The following is a 20,758-nucleotide window of genomic DNA, read 5'->3' on the forward strand; positions in this document are numbered from 1 at the left end:
ACTGAGGTGGGGCCTGAGGATTTGCATTTCTAACCAGATCCCAGGTGATTCTGAGGCTGCTGCTCTGGGGCCCACACTTAACTGCAGACATGAGCTCTAAATTAGGTGGGGCCATATAAAGAAATCCTAAGTTCATGTCCAATCACAAAGTCACATGTGGTGCAAGCAGTATCCTCCCCTCCCCCTCACCTGCCTTTGGCCAAATGACTGTTAATTAAGCACATCTGAAATTTCTAGAAAGACCTAAATATGGTATCTCGGAATATTTTCATAGTAAAACTATGATTTTGACTTCTACTAGTTTGGAAATGATGGTTATTCAGGTAATATGTATGCTACAAGATCTAAATTTTTATTATAACTAATGAATGGCGAACACCATTAAGTAATGGAGACTTATGATTGATTTCATACTTGGCACTCCTTGGGGCCAACTGCTGAAGATTCTGATTCAGTAGGATGGGGTCCAGAACTCTATTTTATAAAACTTCCCTGGTGATTCTCACGTAGCCAGCTCAAGACAAGGTCACACTCAGCATTTGAGAAGCAGTGGACTAAAGCATATTGGAGAATGGTAGTGTTTGGTGGGTTCAGTGAGTTCAATAACCTCACTTACCAAACATGGATTGCTGATTCTACATCAGCCCAGGACACTGTCTTTTACATGCTGATTGTTCAATAAATGGGTGTTAATTTGGTCACTGGGGCAAAAGCTTAAAAAAAGGTATTGAATGGAGGGCTTAAGAACAACCAATAAATCTTTGATCAGTTATTCCAGCTTCTAGCACACAGTAGAGGATCAATAATACATAGATACTTGCTGAATGAAGAGATGGGTGGATGAAAAAGTTGGATGAAGAATTAGAAGGACCTATGACATAAATGGAATACCAGGTCATGAAAGGGGGCTGGACTGGGAATCAAGGACCTTGGGTCCAGTTGGGTCATTACTAAATTACATTAAGTAAGGGCTTTGGTGCCTAAACACTGTAGTAAGGCTCAAATGAGATTCAGTGCATGCAGGAATTTTTAAATCATTTTCAGAGCACTCTATAAATATTTTGGCATGAATACTGCTGTACTTATTCCCTAAAAGCAGGTCCAAAAGTCAAAGCTTGACAGGCTGAAATGCGGAGATGAAATCAACAAGATATAATTCCACAGGGATAGATGCAATTTCCGTGGTTAAAAAAAAAAGAGTACCTATCAATTATTTAATGTGGGGATGTGGCTTAGCAATTGTACAAGCAAAAAGGTCTAAAGGTTTAATACAGTATGTTCGGAATGAATCTACACGGTTACAAGACCACTAAAAATATGCTACCATTTCCGAATATGTAGACATATAATACAATATCCAGACAAGTAGAAGCCATGTAGCACGGTCCGTTCAAGTATATCTGACATGCTCTGTCCTGAGAATCTCACCTAGAAGATACCCCTGAGGATAAGGAGGAAGTGGGCACATGGGTCTGGAGAAGAAAACCCTGGAGAGACACAATACCTTCCACTGTTTGAATTGTTGTCAGAGTTGGGGATTAGAAGGATGGGTAAGTTGGGAATTCAGTCAATCCTTAGTAAAGGCTTATGGGTCCATTATTCTGGCAACATTCCTCTAGGAGCTTCGAGAAAGTCTTGTTTACAACACTGTCTCTGCCTCTCCCCACCTCCCTTCCATTCATTTCCCAACCCAACAAAATCTAACTTCTGCCCCAACATGCTACAGAAACTGCTCTATGGGAGTGACCAGTGACCCTGTGACAGCATCTGAGGCTACGGCCCTCTCCCTCATGCCTCTTCCTTTCCAGCTGTGGTACTGGACCCTCCTAGGCCCTCTGCAGCATCTGGCGTTCCCTCAGGGTCCATCCCAGGGCAACTTCTCACCCTCACGTTCTACCCAGGCCCCCTCCTCCACTTTAAGGCTCTGATGGTCTAGGGGTTCCCAAGTTTCCAACCCATGACCCCCAAAACCCAGTGGATTTCCTCTTAGATGCCCCTCCAGCAGCATCTCAACACATCCAAAACTCAACTCTTCCCTGTCCCCCAACAGCCTCTTCTCTTTCTTCCATTAATTTTCCCAGTAATGGGGGCAAGGTATGTAGCAGCATTCTTAGCTCATCCTTCCCCTACCAATCCTCCCCCCAGCCAAACACCTCCTCGACTGCCTGAATTCTGCCTCCTAAATGTCTCAAGCCCCAGGGCCACTGTGTCACTTAGGGCATCATCAGCACCTGCCTGAATTATTAACACTTTTCCACCTGGGTTCTCTTCCTCCTATCTTGGCAGCCTCTACGATCTTCCTAAAGATGAATCCACTTGCCACCCTCCTGCTTAGACTTCAACAGCTCCCCAGTGCTCCTGGGACCAAGCTCCACGGGTCTTTGTCCACCCCCACCTTGTGCTTATTCCCTGCCACCCCCTCACCCTACCCCCTCGCAGTTCACTCCCTCCAGCCACGCAGACTCAGGTCTTGAGAGTCTTCTCAATGCTTTTCTCTTCCCTTCCCATTCATTTGGCAATCAGGCATCTGTTACCAAGAAACTATTCCTGAATTCCACACCACCCCAAATCGGTGATCCAAGGCCCTCTTCCTTTCCTCAAAGTTCCCTGCATATCCACCATCTAACTGCCTACCGTCGCGTGTCCTGACTGGCTGACATGCCTGACCGCTCGCTACAGAACAAGCAGGAAGCGGGGGCTGTGTCTCCACGGCCTGCTGCCCACACCCCAGTGCCTGCACACCCCCAAGCCACCGGATGCCAGCCGGATGAATGGCCCCAGCCCCACTTAGAGACTCACAGAGATGATGTGCCCCTTCAGGCCATGGGCAGAGTCCGCACACTCGATCACAGCGCTCAGCTGGGGGTAGCCCACCCCCGTTTTGGTGCGGGTGGTGCACACAGAACCTGGCAGAGAGAGAGACTTTTATGAACGTGCAGAATGTTTAATAAAGTAAGCCCCACCACATCAGTTCATGGAGTTGAACTTTCCATGGCAAAAGGAGATGTGCTTGGGGAGTGTGTGTGTGTGCATGCGTGCGTGCGCGTGCATGCAGGGGGGGAGGGGGTCAGCTTTACAGAGGCCATTATAACCCACGACTTCGGATCACGCCATCCCTTCAGGTTCTCGTCACGTCATCTGATGTGCAGGACCCAATTGCTGTCACTGTCCCGTTACATCAGCTTCCACAGAACAGCCTAGCACTCTGACCCCCGTGAGCTTAAATCTCCACTCCCTTCTACTTTTCTTCACTTGGCCACACAACCACACTCCATTTCAAGAGCCCTCTCCAAACCCTCCCTCAGCCCCCAAGTTTCTTCACCTTCACCCTCTGTCAAGATACTTAACCTCATGCTAAGTAAGCCTCACTCCCTCATCTGTGAAATAGAAATAAAAACACTTCACAAGGTGGGAATATAGATTAAATGGGCATGGAACGTAAATCTCTTGGCTCAGGGCCTGGCATAGAGGAAGCCCTCCAAAAAGGGAGGCTGGTGCTAATAGATTAGCACCCCTCACTCCTGCTCAACCCTCTGTCCTCATGATGACCCAGGTGACCTCTGCTTTATGATCTCGCAGTCCCTCACCTGCCACAAGGGCCATGCCTGGAGTTGCTCCCAGCCTAGACTCCGAGGTCAGCTTCCATTTTAGCACTCACATCATCCCCCAGACTTTTTCGTCCCCTTGCGCGTTCTCAATGCCCAGCCCCAGTGGGCTCCGTCTGTCCTGCCTCATCCCATGTAGGCTAAGTGGCTCTGAGAGCGTGGTACGTCCGTCACATGCCCCTTCCTAAGTCCCTCCCCTCAGCAAGTGACCACATCCCGCTCTACTGAAATACCCCCCCCCCCCCCGACATCCCCTGTTCTCCACCTTAAAATGCTCAGCCACTTTGGCCATCTGCTCCCCCCACCCCCCTCATCTCCTGTGTACTCCACTTTCCATCCTCTAGCAGAGCCAAGTGTCTTCCTACCTTAGGGGAGATCTCCGTATGTGATGTTCCATCTGTTTGAATATTCCCCTCAGTACCAACCACACTCGTCCAGACAGCCCTTTCTCAACTTTCAGGCTCCATCTAAATGTCACTGCCTCGGGGAAGTGTTTCCTCATAGCAGTTGTCTTAAAAAGTGGTATTCAAATAATCGTTTGTGTAAGTATGTTCAGAATCTGTTTCTCTCGGCTGCATGGTAAGCTCCAAGAGACCAGAGAACATGGATATTGTTGCTGAATATCCACCGCTTAGGATAGAGATGAGTGTAATGAGGGCACTATAAATAGCCACTGAAAGATGAATGAACTAAAGAATGAATGAGTCACTGCTCCCTGTCTCCATCACTTCTCCTCTCATTCAGCCCTCCTAGCCATCTTGTAACGCAGGTTATGGGGGGCCCTGGGACCCTAGTGTTAAAGCTGGAGGTGAACTCTTCCAGGTCCCAGGCCAGACCATTGGGGGAGGCACCCCAGACTCTGCCTGCTCTCCTGCTCCTCACCATGAGTGGCGGCTTGTGGGGAACTCTGAAATGTCTCCCAGGGCTCTTTAGGGACAGGCTGAAACACAACCATGTCAACATTTCCCAAGGCTAGCTTCAGCATAGAAACCAGGAAGAAAGGCGCAATCCTTCTCTCCTGGTCCAGCCACAGGGCAGAATGTTCTAGCAGTTTAAGAATGTTTGAGCACTTCCCTATGCCCATCCCCCCAGCACCCCTCCATGTGTCCCTGACACTCCTGGAGGAAGCAAGCCTCTCTCCCCACCAAGGCACTCTCTGTCCCAACAACCACACACGCAGCGTGGAAGGCAGGATTAGAGATTTCTAACCTCTGGTACAGAACTGGCTTTTCTCCTTTTCCCCCACAAAGTTGCTAGCTCTGCAAGGGAAGGCAAAGATCTTTACTGCAGTCAGCCCAGTGCTCTGCAGAAGGTGAGGAACCTAAAAATGTTAGGTCGGTTGTGCCTTTCTTAGAAATAGATATGGAAGAAGTTTCAAATAAGGCATGGGAGGTTTTGTTGATTAACATCAGATAGAAAAGAGCGACTGGGTACAGATTTCCTCCCAGTTAGAAGAGTAGTGGCGTCTATGTTCAGTCCTTTTGTCCTGTTACCGGGAACTACTCAACAATGAACCTATTTAAAAGGTTGTTCTCAAAATTTACAATACCCAGTGTTTTCACTTTAAAGAAATTTGTAGAATTTCAAGGTCGTCTCCAATCAATTTAAAGAGTGACTGAAATATATCAGGCTCAAAGAAAGCCCCTTACTCTCTTAGTCACATCTGTTCTAAGTAGACAGGCTAATGGTGGGTGGGTGGGAGGACAATGAATCTTCTGGAGAAGTAAAGTATATGTACAGGGGGTACATGAGGGAAACGGCAGCTGGGTGCTCAGGGTCATGATTAGAAAAGCTCTCTGAGAGCCAAGAAGATTGCTTATAGACCTTGTCATCCTGTAGGGCACACACTCAGAACCTAGCATGGTCGCCAGGAGATGTGCAACAATTATTTCTGATTACATAGGTGACAGGCGAATGGCCCTGCCTTTGGAAAGGAGAGTTATCCTGGTGAGAGGAACGTCTATTACAGCCTAACTGGAGCAGTGAGCACCTTATAAGCAAGAACTGGGCCTTATCCTTTCTTTGACTTTTCAATTAACACCAGACATTTAATACAGAGAACAGAGTTCTCTTTCCTTTTGTTTGTCATATGTTATTAATTGGCCTAGGTGAATGGTAACCTAAAAAGCCCAATATTTAGAATCTTGGGTAGTTTTAGGAGCCTACAGAGTTCATTAATATTCTTTTCATATACATCCTGTCCCTCAAGGGGTTGCCAAGTCACAACACAGCTATGTCTTTTGCCTCCCAACAGTCTTCTTTCCCAGACTCCTCCAGCATAGGTTTTATGGTTTGCCTCCTTTTTTGAAGTGTCTTTTGGGTGGGAGAATTGAAAAACAAAAAAAACAAAAAAACTACAAACTCTATTGTTTTTTAGTCCTAACTGAAAATGCATATCTTTCTTTCTTTCTCTCCAATTTTAGTGCCTGGTTAATAATGGATGAGCAAGGAAGAATTTTAAATAAAACATGGCACTGAGGAAAGAATGGCAGCTCATCCTCCAATATGGTAAAGCCAGCTGACTCCAAGAGAAAACTGCATCACTCAATATAAGGACAGAGAGGCTTTTTCTCCTTTCTTTCAAGAAAGAATGCCTGAGAGAAAGGATATGGAAAAAAAAATCTGTGACTGATATGTATCAGGTGAGGAGCCAGAGGTGATAACTGCCTGGTCCCTGAGTCAAGCTCAAATGTGGCCACAGAGCTGCAAGCCTATTTGCAATGTTTAAGGTCCCTCAAACATTCACGTCAACAGGAGTCACTCGTGTCAAATAACTGTCCCCAGGGATTCTTCACCCTTCACAGTCCTCTGTGAGGTGTGCAGGGTCATTAATGCAATCTGCATTCTTTTCTCCGCACATTAATGATCTGAAACCAAGACCTCATATTCTAAACATGGCCATGTTCATTTAGAGATTTCCCGGGGGCAAGAGAAAGCAGCCTACTGAGTTCCTAACCAGGTATTTCTTTTGGAAAATCAAGGATGCTTCCAGAAGAAATGTGCTTTAAAGTTGTGGATGGGCCATTCATATGTTCCCTTCCGGCCATCTCCAGTCTCCCTAGATACTCAGCTCCCGCTCCCCACTACACCCTCTGCTGTTTCCAACAACTCTTACCTGGTCCAACTCCCACTTTGATTATATCTGCTCCAGACAGAATAAGCTCTTCTACCATCTCTCCTGTCACCACGTTCCCTGCCTGAGACAAAGAACATAGTTCAAGATCACAAAGTTCAAACAGGTTCAAAGATGAATGAATGAGGAACATCACACTTGAACACAAAGATATGCATGTCCCAAAGCAACCAGGGAACCCGGAAACAAGAAAATTGGGAGAAAACAATTGGCCCACTTCCTGGGTCTACTTTAAGTCTTCAATTGTTGGGCCAGAGGAGTTCTCATTTCCCTGGCTATTTAATAGGAGCATGGAATTTGACACCTGGAGACGACTTTGGGGAAAGATTCCTGGTGTGTGATGATATGATAAGATATAGAACTATATAATTTTAAAACTAGAAGACACTTAAGAGTATATGGGTCAGGTCTATTGCAAGTCTTAAAATTGGGTAGAGTGTAATACTACCTCTACCCAAGAGGGAGGGTAAGACGTATGGGATGTTTAGGGTCTACTTTTTTCTTTTTATTTCCTTTTCTGGAGTAATGCAATTGTTCTAAAATTATATTGGTGATGAATACACAAACATGTGATGATACTGTGAAGCACTGATGGTATACTTTGGATGGATGGTATGGTGTGTGAATATATCTCAATAAAATTACACTTAAAAAAAAACACCAAAAAAAAAAAAAAAAAGAGTATCTGGGTCAGGACTTTTTGAACACTTCAGTAATGGACAAAACAAAATTATATAGAGAACATGAATACATGAAATAAGCAACGAAAAGTTCTCTCAGCTGACTAAAATCTCTACTGTTGGGCACAAAATGCTTTTCGGTTTGCAAAGTCCAAGACCCTCTATGGGACCCCAAAACACCAGGATTAGAAAACTACTGGTCATTTCCAGTTGGAGAAATACCTGGGTCTCCCATCCAAGGACCAGCGGTTGCCATTTTGCTATTAAATGGCAGATTGGCACTTGTGGACCACATGGAACTGAAACATGCTCTATTTTACAGGACATGAAGTTTTAGGAAGAAGTGGAATCTATTAACCAGAAGGATGCATGTAGGTTGGAAGTAGTACAAGCTGTCTCACTGCAGGAGCCTGGGAGGGCAAAAATAGCTTTTTATTAAAGCTCACTGCCCTGTGGATTCTTCAGCTGGTATATAAGATACTTGGCAAGGGGCCCTGACTGAGTTTTCACAACTGTGCAGTCATATTTTGGGAAACGCATTCCTACTCATTTTTTGCATTGAAGCCCAAGTGCCTTTTTGCTGAACTGATTCCCAGAGGGAAATTTTTCTTTTTTAATGTAGACAAAGTGACTTTGAACTTTATATAAAAGTATCTTGGAAAAAGGGAATGAGGAGAGCTCAAAACTACTTTAATCAAAATAACATCTGACTATAGAAAATGACTGCCAGCCCAGAGAGAGACTTAAATATACAATACAGGAATATGTGATGAAAGTGGCATTACAAATCAGGAGAGAAAGGAGCAGTATTTTTTTAATACATAGTGCTGTGAAAAGTGATCTTTTGGAAACAAAATATAGATTATCGCTCATGCTTTTCACCAAAATAAGCTCCAGGTGGATTACAAAGTAAAAATTGTATCCTATCCCCACACAAATTTAGAAGAAAACTTCAAATACTCGCAGTAAGTGTAAAAGTGAAAGAGACATAAAACAGATCTGTCTACATAAAAATAAAATATATGTACATATACACAAGCCACAAAATTAAGAGGGTAATAACTAGATGGAAAAAAATATTTACAATTAGGACAACCCCAGCATTATAAAGAACTCTTGCAAATTTGTAGGAAAAATGCTGATGCCTCACAGAATAATTGTCGAAAGACATGAATAAAAGAAATAAAAGTAGCCATAAAATCAGGGAAAATGCTCAACCTCACAAATTTTAAATTAAGATACCAGTGAAACACTACCGTTCCAATAACAAGATTTTAAATAAATGCTAAAGAGAGAACATCAGACAGGCTCTCTATTTTTCTGCTAGTTGAATGTATTTTAGTACAAGTTTTCCTAGAAAGCAAGCTGCCAAAATACAAGAAATCTAAAAATGCAAATGTTCTTTGGTCTAATAATTCTTTTTCCAGGATTCTATTCCAAGGAAATAATCGTTGGTGCAGTCTAAGATTTAACTACAAGGATGTATTATTTATAACAGTGCAAAAATGCAAATATGTTCCCCAAAATGGGAAGGGCTAAACAAAATATGGCCCATCCATGTGACTTTTTAAAACTAGTTTGATGGCATAAGAAAATGCTAAGAGCTTCCAATAAAACAGAGGGAAAAGAAGGAACTGAGATCCCAACTGGTTTTTAAAAAAAATGCAAGTGTACGTATACGTGGGAAAAAATTACACCAAAGTGTAGCAAAATACATCTCTAGGTGAAGGGATTATCTGACTTTTGTTTCTTCTTTAAACTTTTCTGGATTTTACAGTTTGTACAATGAATAAGCATTGCTATCATAATTAAAGGTTTTCTTTCCTTTTTTAAAAAGCACAAACCCCAGCACAAACTCAGAATCCAAGACAGAATTTAATTTAAAAAACCATAGGACTGTGTAATACCAGCAGTGAACCCTAATATAAACTGTGGACTATAGTTAATACTACAATTACAATACTCTGTCATCAATTGCTGTACTACACAAAATGTTAAAAATGGAGACAAGTATATGGGAAGTCTGTTTTCTGCACGGTCTTTCTGTAAACCTATAATTTCTGTAACTAAAAAAAAAAGTTGGAAACCTAAATTTTTTTAAATTAAAAAAAAAAAAAAGTGATGGGAACCTGCGAAACAAGACTCCAAGCTCTCATTCTTTCTCACTTGTTGACTTCCTAAAAACCAACCGACCTTAGAGAGACTACTCCAATGAAACACAATTTCACTCTTAATGTGATTTTTCAATCTGGTACCACCTACCTGCCATTTTGCTTGGCATATAGAGGGCCTACTTGGAGCAAAATAAATTAATTTGAATCAGCTGACAACGGATAATGCAGGTACAACCATGTGAGGTCTAACAAAGGCAGGCTAAAAGCCTCAGACAGGTGATCCTGCTTTCCTAACAGGTGTGCCCCTTTCCCCTCAGCTCCCCTGCGGCTCCTTCCTCAGTGGGTGACAGAATGTGGTTGCCACAGTGCAGGCCGCTGTATGGAAAATCCCAGAGTGGTTACGAAATGCCACAAGCAGAAAGCACGACACCAAGAGAATGAATGCTGAATAGTGGGAGAGGACTGGTGAGTTTCCACTTGAAAGAACAGAAAGCTGTTCATTCACCTTTGAACCCGAGGACAAAAATAAAGAGAAAGAGGTAAAGACAAATTCAGAAATGAGAATGCTGCCGAGAACACAGGCAGGCACTGGCCTCCTAACGGGGCAGCCTTGGGGCACGGGCACCATGCGGTGGAGCAGACAGGAGTCTGCTGGGGTGACTAGGTAAGGCGCCTGTGTTATCTTGGAAGGAGGTATCTCCTGTGGGGAACGGACCCAGGATTGTCAGGGTTTGACCACAGGGGGCAGAACATCAGGCTCAGTCCCTTGGGCAGTTAATGCATGCTCATTTCTTGGGCTGGCCTAAAGCACCAGGATAAAACACAAACTCAGCTCCCGGAGCTGTGCCATAAAGCATCAGGCAGGGCGCTCTTAGCTGCCACCTCTCCCACAGGGAGGCTGTGCCCTGGCCAGGCAGCCTGAGCTCTGTTCACCCTCCCTCAGGCCCCCGAAGGCAAGGACAGCTTCTCCGTGCTAAGGAGAGATGTGAGGACCTAGGAACCACGTGCAACGCAGCAAAAGATTTAATACTTTTCTTTTTTTTTTTAAACATTTTAAAAAGTCCTCTGGCAGGGGAAACAAGAAATAAAAATGGTCTTCCCCCCAATATTTCCAGTTTTCCTTTAGATCTCCACATCTATGGCAAGATAAGGAAGTACTGGGCTTTAGTTTATGAAGACCTGGGGTCAAATACCAGCCTTCCCACTTAATGTGATTTTGAGCAAGTCACTTCACCTCTGAATCTCAGATTATCCTGTTATAAAATGGGGCTAATCCTCTTACAGCAGTTAACTCTGTCCCTGAATTGTAATGCCTATCTCTAAATTTTGAGATGCTGATCCCTTAGAGTATAACCTGATTGGTCTCTGGAACAATGCATATCTCTGAGACACCTGAAACTCAGAGCTAGAGCTCGGCAGATATGAATGTCAGTATTAGTGCTTACATCCACTGTCAGAAAAAAAAAAAAAAAAAAAAAGCTGAAAAAGAGCACAGACTTCAATTAATGATATGAATGAAGCAGGTCTGGTTAAGACCAGGGCAAGCCAGGCCAAAGGGTAAAGGTCGAAACTGACTGTGTTTTAAAACTTCAACTTGCATAAGAGACCAAGGGATGAGATATCTATTTGGTACAGGATCTGAATTTTCTAAATGGTACAACTCTACAGTCGATTTGTTCAAACACCACAATTGCATGGAACTTTGAATAGGAAGTGAGATACGGTAGGTTAGTATAGGCTGGAGTGAAATAGTGACTCATCCCAGAGTAATCTGGGCAGATAATAAAAAATATATTTACAGCCTCCCCCTCCCCAGCCCCGAGGATCTGGGGGAAGGTGCGGATGTGTTGGACATCCTCACCTGGACTGGTGTTAATGTTGTCACAAACACTGGGACTAGCGGTTTGATGTGCTGAGCCCTCAATCATGGGACATGCCCTTACGAAGCTCGTTACTGCAAAGGAGAGGCTAAACTTGCATATAATTGTGCCTAAGAGTCTCCCCCTGAGTACCTCTTTGTTGCTCAGATGTGGCCCTCTCTCTCTCTAACTGAGCCACCTCGACAGGTGAACTCGCTGCCCTCCCTGCTACGTGGGACCCAACTCCCAGGGGTGTAAATCTCCCTAGCAATGCAGGATATGACTCCCGGGGATGAATCTGGACCCAGCATTGTGGGATTGAGAATATCTTCTTGACCAAAAGGGGGGTGCAAAATGAGATGAAATACTTTCAGTGGCTGAGAGATTTCAAGTGGAGTCAAGAGGTCACTCTGGTGGACATTCTTATGCACTATATAGATAACACCTCTTAGGTTTTAATGTATTGGAATAGCTAGAAGTAAATACCTGAAACTACCAAACTCCGACCCAGCAGTCTGGACTCCTGAAGACAATTATATAATAATGTAGATTACAAGGGGTGACAGTGTGATTGTGAAGACCTTGTGGATCATACCCCCTTTATCTAGTGTATGGATGAGTAGAAAAATGGGGATAAAAACTAAAGGACAAATGGGGTGGGATGGGGGGATGATTTGGGTGTTCTTTTTTCATTTTTATTTTTTATTCTTGTTCTGGTTCTTTCTGATGTAAGGAAAATGTTCAGAGATAGATTGTGGTGATGAACACATAACTATGTTATCATACTATGGACAGCTGATTGTATACCATGGATGATTGTATGGTGTGTGAATGTATTTCAGTAAAACTGAATTTAATAAAAACAAACAAACAAACAAAAAATTGGGCTAATCATACACTCCTGTGATCACTGTAAGATTTACAAAGCAAGTTCTGTCAGATTCCCAGCAGAGTGCCTGGCTCAGGGCCATCCCTTCACTTAGCAGTTAACTCTGCATCCTGCTCTTTTGGGGCCCACTGTCAGGAAAAATCCTTTCCACAGAATAATATTAAGGGTTTGGCAATCAGGCAGCAGGCTGGAGTTGGCCCACGGGCCAGTTTGCAAACCCCTAACCTAAAGTGATGGAATTCAATCCCAGTGCCTTCTCCCAAGCACAGAGAAAACATCCCCCTACCTGCCTGTCTTACAGGGGCCATGGAGGGAGAAGACACTACCAAGGCATTAACCACCTCCCACAGCACATTAAACTGAGTTTAATGTGATTCCAAGATGGCAGATTAGGAAAGACAGAGCAAAATTCTCCTCCATGAAAAACACTAGTTAAAGGAAAGAAAGTGCTTCAGAACAGCAGTTCTAGGGTTCCACCGCCTGAGCAGGGACTTCTGCAGCCATAGTGTGTGCATACCTGGAGAAACCAAGAGACTGTGTTCAAAACAGGGGAGTATTCAGCCCAGAATGCTGACAGGGAACAGGCAGCTGGAACCAGGCATGGCTGGAACCAGAGCCGACTGACGGCATGGAGGGAAACAGCCTTCCATTCCTGGGCACCCTCCAAAGTACTAGGCTCAGGGGATAACCCTTCACATACCCGCAGCCAACAGCCCCCATGCCAGGGACTGGTGGGTGGAGCAGGCAGACGATCACAGAGGGGGGGTAGCTTTGCACGCCCCATGCAGCCATCTTTGCAGTTGCCTGAGAGACAGCCTTTCACGGCCCCAGAGCTGGGACTCTGTAGTTGGCTGGGAGACAACTTTTCACAGCCCCATGGCCAGAAGCTTCCTTATGGGAATTCAGAATTCAGGGAGCTTATGACAGCGTGCACTCTTCCTCCATGGAGGTCCCAGTGTGCACAGCCTAGAGGCAGGGGTGTCACGTGGAGGTGCCAGGAGCCCTCTCCCAATCCCAGGGACTCATGAGCTCATGGCAGAGAGGGACAGTGGGGCATCTGAGATGGAGGGTGAGATGCGCAGCTCTGCAGCCCCAGGAGCAGCCAGGACCACTGGGTCCTGGAGTGGACTCCCTGCCAAACTGCACAGGGCACACTCCCCACCCACAGGGCTGACAGTTCCCAGTGCACACAGAAAACTGGTGCACTGATTGGACTTCCACATTGTTTGGACCCCCACTCAGTACATAAACAAAGTTGAGGAGAACTGGTTTAAGGGTAAAAGGTGGCTCAGGAGAGCCATCTGATGGTAGGTCAGGAAAGTGCACCCTGCCAAGTTGTAGCTCTGTCAAATTACAGATAAATGTTCAATAATCCTGCATATTCTAAAAGAACTCTATCAAGGTAAGCAAAAGTCAAGAGGCCAAAAAACAACAGAAAATTACAAAGTATATGAAGAAACAAGAAGATATGGATAACCCAAACATCCAAATGAAAAAGCAAGAGGAGACACAGAACCTGGAACAATTAATCAAATAAGTACTCACAAACATCAATATTATGGATCAGGATATAAAGGACATGAAGAAGACTCTAGAAGAGCATAGAGAAGAATTTGCAAGATTAAATTAAAAAATAGCAGATCTTATGGAAATAAAAGATACTGTTGATCAAATTAAAAATATTCTTGAGACATAATACACCAGATTTAAAGAGGCAGAGGAACGAATTAGCAAACTCAAGGCTAGGGTGATGGAAAGTGAAAGCACTAAAGAATGAATGGTGAAAAAAATTGAAAAATCTGAAATGGATCTCAAGGAAATGATGGAAAACATGAAGCATACAAATGTAAGAATCATGGTGTCCCAGAAGGGGAAAAGAAGAGCAAAGGGCGAGGAAGAATATTTGAAGACATTGTTGGGGAAAATTTCCAAACCCTTCTAAATGACATAAATATGCAAATTTAAGATGTTCATAGAACTCCAAATAGAATAAATCCAAATAAACCCACTCTGAGACATATTCTGATCAGATTGTCGAATGCAGAAAAGGAGAAAGTTCTGAAAGCAGTAAGAGAGAAGCAATTCATCACATATAAGGGAACAACATAAAATTGAGTACTGACTATTCAGTGGGCACCATGGATGCAAAAAGGCAGTGGTATGATATATTTAAAATTCTGAAAGAGAAAAATTACCAGCCAAGAATTCACAAAGAAATGCAGAGAGAATTTCTTAACAAGAGACCTGCCCTACAAAAACTACTAAGGGGAGCTCTACCAGCTGAGAAAAAGAGAAAGGAAAGAGAAGTCTGAAGAAGTATACACAACTGAAGAGTCTTCATAAGGGTACCATAAAGGAAATAGAGGGAGGGAAAAACTAGATCTGACAAACAAAAACTGAAGGATAAGATGGCTGATTCAAGAAAGGCCTTTACAGTAATAACACTGAATGTGAATGGATTAAATGCCTCAATTAAAAGATATAGAATGGCAGAATAGATTTAAAAATATGAACCATCAATATGTTGTTAACAAGAGATTCATCTTAGACCTAGGGACACAAATAAGTTGACAGTGAAAGGATGGAAAAAAATATTCCATGCAAGCTACATGGAAAGCAGGGGTAGCAATACTAATTTCAGATAAAAGAGTTTAAATCCAAGGATGTTATAAGAGACAAAGAAGTACACTATATACTAATAAAAGGGACAGTTCACCAAGAAGATTAACAATCATAAATGTTTATGAACCCAATCAAGGTTCTCCAAAATACATGAGATAAACATTGGCAAAACTGAAGGAAGCAACAGAAGTTTCCACAATAACTGTGGGAGACTTCAATACATCACTCTCTCCTATAGATAGATCAACCAGACAGAAGACCAATAAGGAAACTGAGAACCTAAGCAATGTGATAAACGAATTAGACTTAACAGACATATATAGAACATTACATCCCGAATTTCCAGGATATACATTCTTCTCTAGTGCTCATGGAATATTCTCCAGGACAGATCATATGCTGGGACATAAAACAAGCCTCAACAAATTTTTTAAAAGACTGAAATTATTCAAAACACATTCTCTGACCACAAGGGACCCCAATTAAAAGATAATAACTATCAAAGATCCAGAACACTCACAAACATCTGGAAGTTAAACACACACTCCTAGACAATCAGTGGGTCAAAGAAAAAATTGCAAGAGAAATTGCTAAATATCTGGAGACAAATGAAAATGAGAGCACAACATATCAAAACTTATGGGAGAAGGGACGGAAGAAGATGGCAGTATAGAGAGGAGTGGAAGTTAGTTAGGACCCCTGGAACAACTAATAAACAACCAGGAACAACTAGTAAATAATCTGGAATAATTGCTGGGGGACAACCATGACTGTCCACACATCATACACCAACCTGGATTGGGAGGAATGCTTGAGATTGCAGCATAAAATCTGTAAGTAAAAACTGTGGACTCAAGCCAGGAGCCACCTCCCCCCATGGCAGCCCGAACTGCAAAATCTCTTGTGATAGAAAGCAGCACTCTCTGAACAAGCAAATATACCTCAGTCCGGTTCCAACTGGGGCTTTAATTAACAAATGTGGACTGCTCAATACAAGCTACAAATCCCCAACCAGCAGACAGAGGTTTTTAGTGATGACTGACCTTAAAGAGCCAGAAGACTCTGTCCTGGGAGGGGGAAGCCAGAGGACCAGGTGCTATCTCCGGCAAATAGGTGAAACTGGAGAGGCCATGAACTGGCCCTGAAAGGGGGCTCTCTGTCCCTTTTCCTCTCTCTCAATCTAAGCAGCTCAGTGAAGAAAGCCACAGCCATTTTCAGTTCACAGTGCTCTGACCCAGACAGGGGTGGAGATAGCAGAGTCAGGGAGACAAAGAACCTATTTAAATGCAGACGATAACTCCCTAGGGGGTGTATCTTTCCTAAGAGGAAGGAGATGGTGCCCAACTCTACTACCTGCTTTCCATTCAGAACCAGACCCCAGAGGCTGGGGGAAAACAGCCAAAACAGAAACTAAGGGGGCCACACCTCCTTACACCAGTCAGGAGCAACTGGCTGACAGGCACCACCTGCTGGGCAGGTTAGGAAAAGCACAGCGGCTTGAGGCTTCACAAGGTGTGTCAATCTTCCAAGACACACCCTCAGGGAAACCTGATACTGAATACTGCCCCATTCTGGGACCTAAGCCTGTTCTGGTGTGGGAAAACCCGATTAGGATAACCAAAGAAACCAGCTGCCTAGGCAACAGAAAACTACAACCTACACTAAGAAAAACGAAGTTATGGCTCAGTCAAAGGAACAAACTTAAACTTCAACTGAGATACAAGAACTGAAACTAATGCTAAATCAATTCAAAAAGTTTAGGGAAGATACGGCAAAAGAGATGAAAGCTATAAAGAAAACACTGGGAGTACATAAGGTAGAAATGGAAAGTTCGAAAAAACGACTGGAAGAATCTATGGTAATGAAAGACACAACACAAGAGATGAAAGACACAATGGAGACATGCAACAGCAGATCTCAGAGGCAGAAAAAAACACTCAGGAACAGAAGAACAAGACACCTGAAAGCCTACACACAAAAGAACAGATAGAGAAAAGAATGGAAAAACATGAGCAACAGCTCAGAGAAGTGAATGACAACATGAAATGCATGAATGTACATGTCACGGGTGTCCCAGAAAGAGAAGAGAAGGGAAAAAGGGCAGAAGCAATGAAAAGTTCCCATCTCTTATGAAAGACATAAAATTATAGATCCAAGAAGCACAGCGTACCCCAAACAGAAGAGATCTGAATAGGCCTATGCCAAGACACTTAATAATCAAATTATCAAATGTCAAAGACAAAGAGAGAATACTGAAAGCAGCAAGAAAAAAGCAATCCATCACATACAAAGGAAGCTTGATAAGACTATGTACAGATTTCTCAGCAGAAACCATGGAGGCAAGAAGGAAGTGGTATGATATATTTAAGATACCAAAAGAGAAAAACTGCCAACCAAGAATCCTATATCTGGCAAAACTGTCCTTCAAACATGAGGGAGAGCTTAAAATATTCTCTGACAAACAAATAATGACAGAGTTTGTGAACAAGATACCTGCTCTATAGGAAATACTAAAGGGAGCACTACAGATAGGAAAAGACAAGAGTGAGAGGTTTGGGACACAATCTTGGGTGATGGTAGCACAGTAATGTAAGTACACTGAACAAAGATGACTGTGAGTAAGGTTGAAAGAGGAAGGTTAGGAGCATGTGGGACACCAGAAGGAAAGAGGAAAGATAAAGACTAGGACTGTATAACTCAGTGAAAAATAGAGTGCTCAACAATAGTGATAAAATGTACAAATGTTTTTTCATGAGGTAGAACAAATGAATTTCAACCTTGCAAGGTGTTAAAAATAGGGAGATACTGGGGGAAAATACAATCAATGCAAATAAGAGACTATAATTAACAGAAACATTGTACTATGCTTCCTTTAATGTAACAAAGGCAATATACGAAAGCTAAATGCATGTAAGGCGGACATATAGGAGGCATATGGGACTCTTGGCATTGGTGATGCTGCCTGATGCTTTAATCTACTTTAGTTTAATGCTATCTTTCCTTTTGTTGCTTCCTAGCTGTCACGGGTTGTTGTTGTTTTTTTTCCTGGTTTTCTTTTTTCCTCTTTTTTTCTTTTTCTTTTGTCTCTCTACTGTCTTTGACTCTTCTTCCCTGTGGAAGAAATGGAGATGTCCTTATATAGATAGAGGTGAGGGTGGTGAATACATAAATACATGACTATACAGGGAACCATTGATTGTTTACTGAGGACAGAATGTATGGTGTGTGAATAAAACCATCCTAAAAAAAAAATGGTTTGATGAAGAAACCTTGAGGGCACTATATTGAGTGAAATAAGACAGACACATAAGGACAAATATTGCAGAGTCTCACTGATATGAACTAATTATAATATGTAAACTCATAGACATGAAATACAAGTTACAGGATATAAAATGAGGCTAAAGAATGCGGAGCAGTTGGGATGATATGAGCAGACTGTTCAACTAGGGTGAACTTAAACATCTGGAAATGGACAAAAGTGATGGCAGCACATTGTGAGAGTAACTAACAGTGCTGAATGGTGTGTGAATGTGGTGGAAAGGGTAAGCTCAGAGTCACATATGTCACCAGAAGGAAAATTGAAGGTTAGAAGATGGGAATGTATAAAACAGTGAACCTTGTGGTGGACAATGTCTTCGCTTAACTGTACAAATATTAGAAATCTCTCTCATGAACTAGAACAAATGTATGATACTATAACTAGAAGTTAATAATAGATGGGCATATAGGGGAAAAAATGTACCTATTGCAAACTATATACTACAGTTAGTTCTATTTTAACATTCTTTCATCAACAGTAACAAATGTACTATACCAATACTATGAGTCAATAATGGAGGGGGGTGGTTAAGGATATGGAAGGATTTGCATTTCCTTTTTTTTTTTTTGTCTTTATTTCTTTTATGGAGTAATGAAAATATTCTAAAAATTGAAAAAAAATTGTGGTGATGGGTGCACAGCTGTATGATAGTACCATGGGCAACTGATTGTACACTTTAGATCTCTGGATAATTGTATGTTATGTGAACTATCTCAATTAAAAAAAAATAAAAGCATTTATACTTGTTGGAAAAAAAAACTTATGGGATACAGCAAAGGCGGTATTGGGGGGAAATTTATAGCTCTAAATGCACACATTAAAAAGGAAGAAAGAGCTAAAATCAAAGAACTAATGGAACAACTGAAGAAACTAGAAAATGAACAGCAAACTAATCCTAAATCAAGTAGAAGAGAAATAACAAAGATTAAAGCAGAAATAAATGAGCTGGGGAACAAAAAAACAATAGAGAGAATAAAAAAAAAACAACCAAAAGTTGATTCTTCGAGATCAACAAGATTGGCAAACCCATAGCTAGACTGACAAAGTCAAAAAGAGAGAAGACCCAAATAAATAAAATAATAAACGAGGGGAGATATTACTACAGATCCTGAAGAAATAAAAACAATTCTAAGAGGATATTAAGAACAAGTCTATGCCAACAAACTAGATAATTTAGAGGAAATGGATAATTTCCTGGAAACACACAAACAACCTGGACTGAATAGAGAAGAAATAGAAGACCTCAACAAACCAATCACAAGTAAAGACATTCAATCAGTTATTAAAAAGTTTCCTACAAATAAAACCCCAGGGCCAGATGGCTTTACAGGGGAATTCTACCAAACTTTCCAAAAAGAACTGACACCATTCCTACTTAAACTCATTCAACTCATTCTAATATCAAAATCAGTTAAAGATGCTACAATAATGGAAAACTATACACCAATCCCACTAACAAACATACATGCAAAAATTCTCAACAAAATACTTGCAAATCAAATTCAAAGATACATTAAAAAATTTATACATCCTGACCAACTGGGGTTCATTCCAGGCATGCAAGCATGGTTCAAACAGAAGAAAATCCATCAATGTAATATAATACATTAACAAATCACAAGGGAAAAATCAAATGATCATCTTAATAGATGATGAAAAAACATTCAATAAAATCCAGCATCCTTTTTTTGATAAAAACACTTTAATAGCTAGGAATTGAAGGAAACTCTCTCAATATGATAAAGGGCATATATGAAAAACCCACAGCCAGCATAGTACTCAACGGCAAGAGACTGAAAGCCTTTCCTCTAAGATCAGGAACGAGACAAGGATGCTCACTGTCACCACTATTATTCAACATTGTGTCAGAAGTTCTAGCCAGAGGAATTTGGCAAGACAAAGAAATAAAAGGCATCCAAATTGGAAAGGAAGAAGCAAAACTCTAATTATTTGCAGATGATATGATCTTATACTTGGAAAACCCTGAGAAACCAATGACATACCTACTTGAGCTAATAAACAAATTCAGCAAAACGGTGGGATATAAGATTAATGCACATAAGTCAGTAATGTTCCTATAGAGTACAAATGACCTAACTGAAGAAATACTCGAGAAAAAGATTCTATTCTCAATAACAACTAAAAAAATTAAGTACCTAGGAATAAACTTAACCAAGGATGTAAAAGACCTCTACACAAAAAATTACATACCTCTACTAAAAGAAATACAAGAGGACCTAAAGGGATGGAGAGATATTCCATGTTCATGGATAGGAAGGCTAAATATCGTTAAGATGTCAATCCTACCCAAACTGATCTACAGATTCAATGCAATTCCCATCAAAATTCCACAATCTACTTTGCAGACTTGGAAAAGCTAATCATCAAATTTATCTGGAAGAGAAAAATGCCTCAAGTTGCTAAAAACATTCTAAAAAAGAAAAATGAAGACGGAGGACTTGCACTGCCTAACTTTGAAGACTACAATAAAGCACAGCAGTCAAAACATCATGGTATTAGCACAAAGATAGACA

At 41.9% G+C, this 20,758-nt stretch overlaps 1 protein-coding gene across 2 annotated transcripts in view; it reads right to left on the reverse strand.

The window, feature by feature from the left end:
• GMPR (guanosine monophosphate reductase) overlaps positions 1–20,758 on the reverse strand; it is an 81,672-nt gene that overhangs the window by 40,222 nt on the left and 20,692 nt on the right. For both annotated transcript variants that reach the window (XM_037844375.1, XM_037844374.1), the window contains 2 exons: positions 6,721–6,802; positions 2,800–2,906 (listed from right to left, as the gene is read on the reverse strand). In XM_037844375.1, the coding sequence (XP_037700303.1) occupies positions 2,800–2,906; positions 6,721–6,802 (189 nt within the window). The remainder of the gene's footprint in view (positions 1–2,799; positions 2,907–6,720; positions 6,803–20,758) is intronic.

The sequence above is a fragment of the Choloepus didactylus genome, chromosome 7, assembly GCF_015220235.1.
Source record: "Choloepus didactylus isolate mChoDid1 chromosome 7, mChoDid1.pri, whole genome shotgun sequence".
NCBI classification, from domain to species: domain Eukaryota; kingdom Metazoa; phylum Chordata; class Mammalia; order Pilosa; family Megalonychidae; genus Choloepus; species Choloepus didactylus.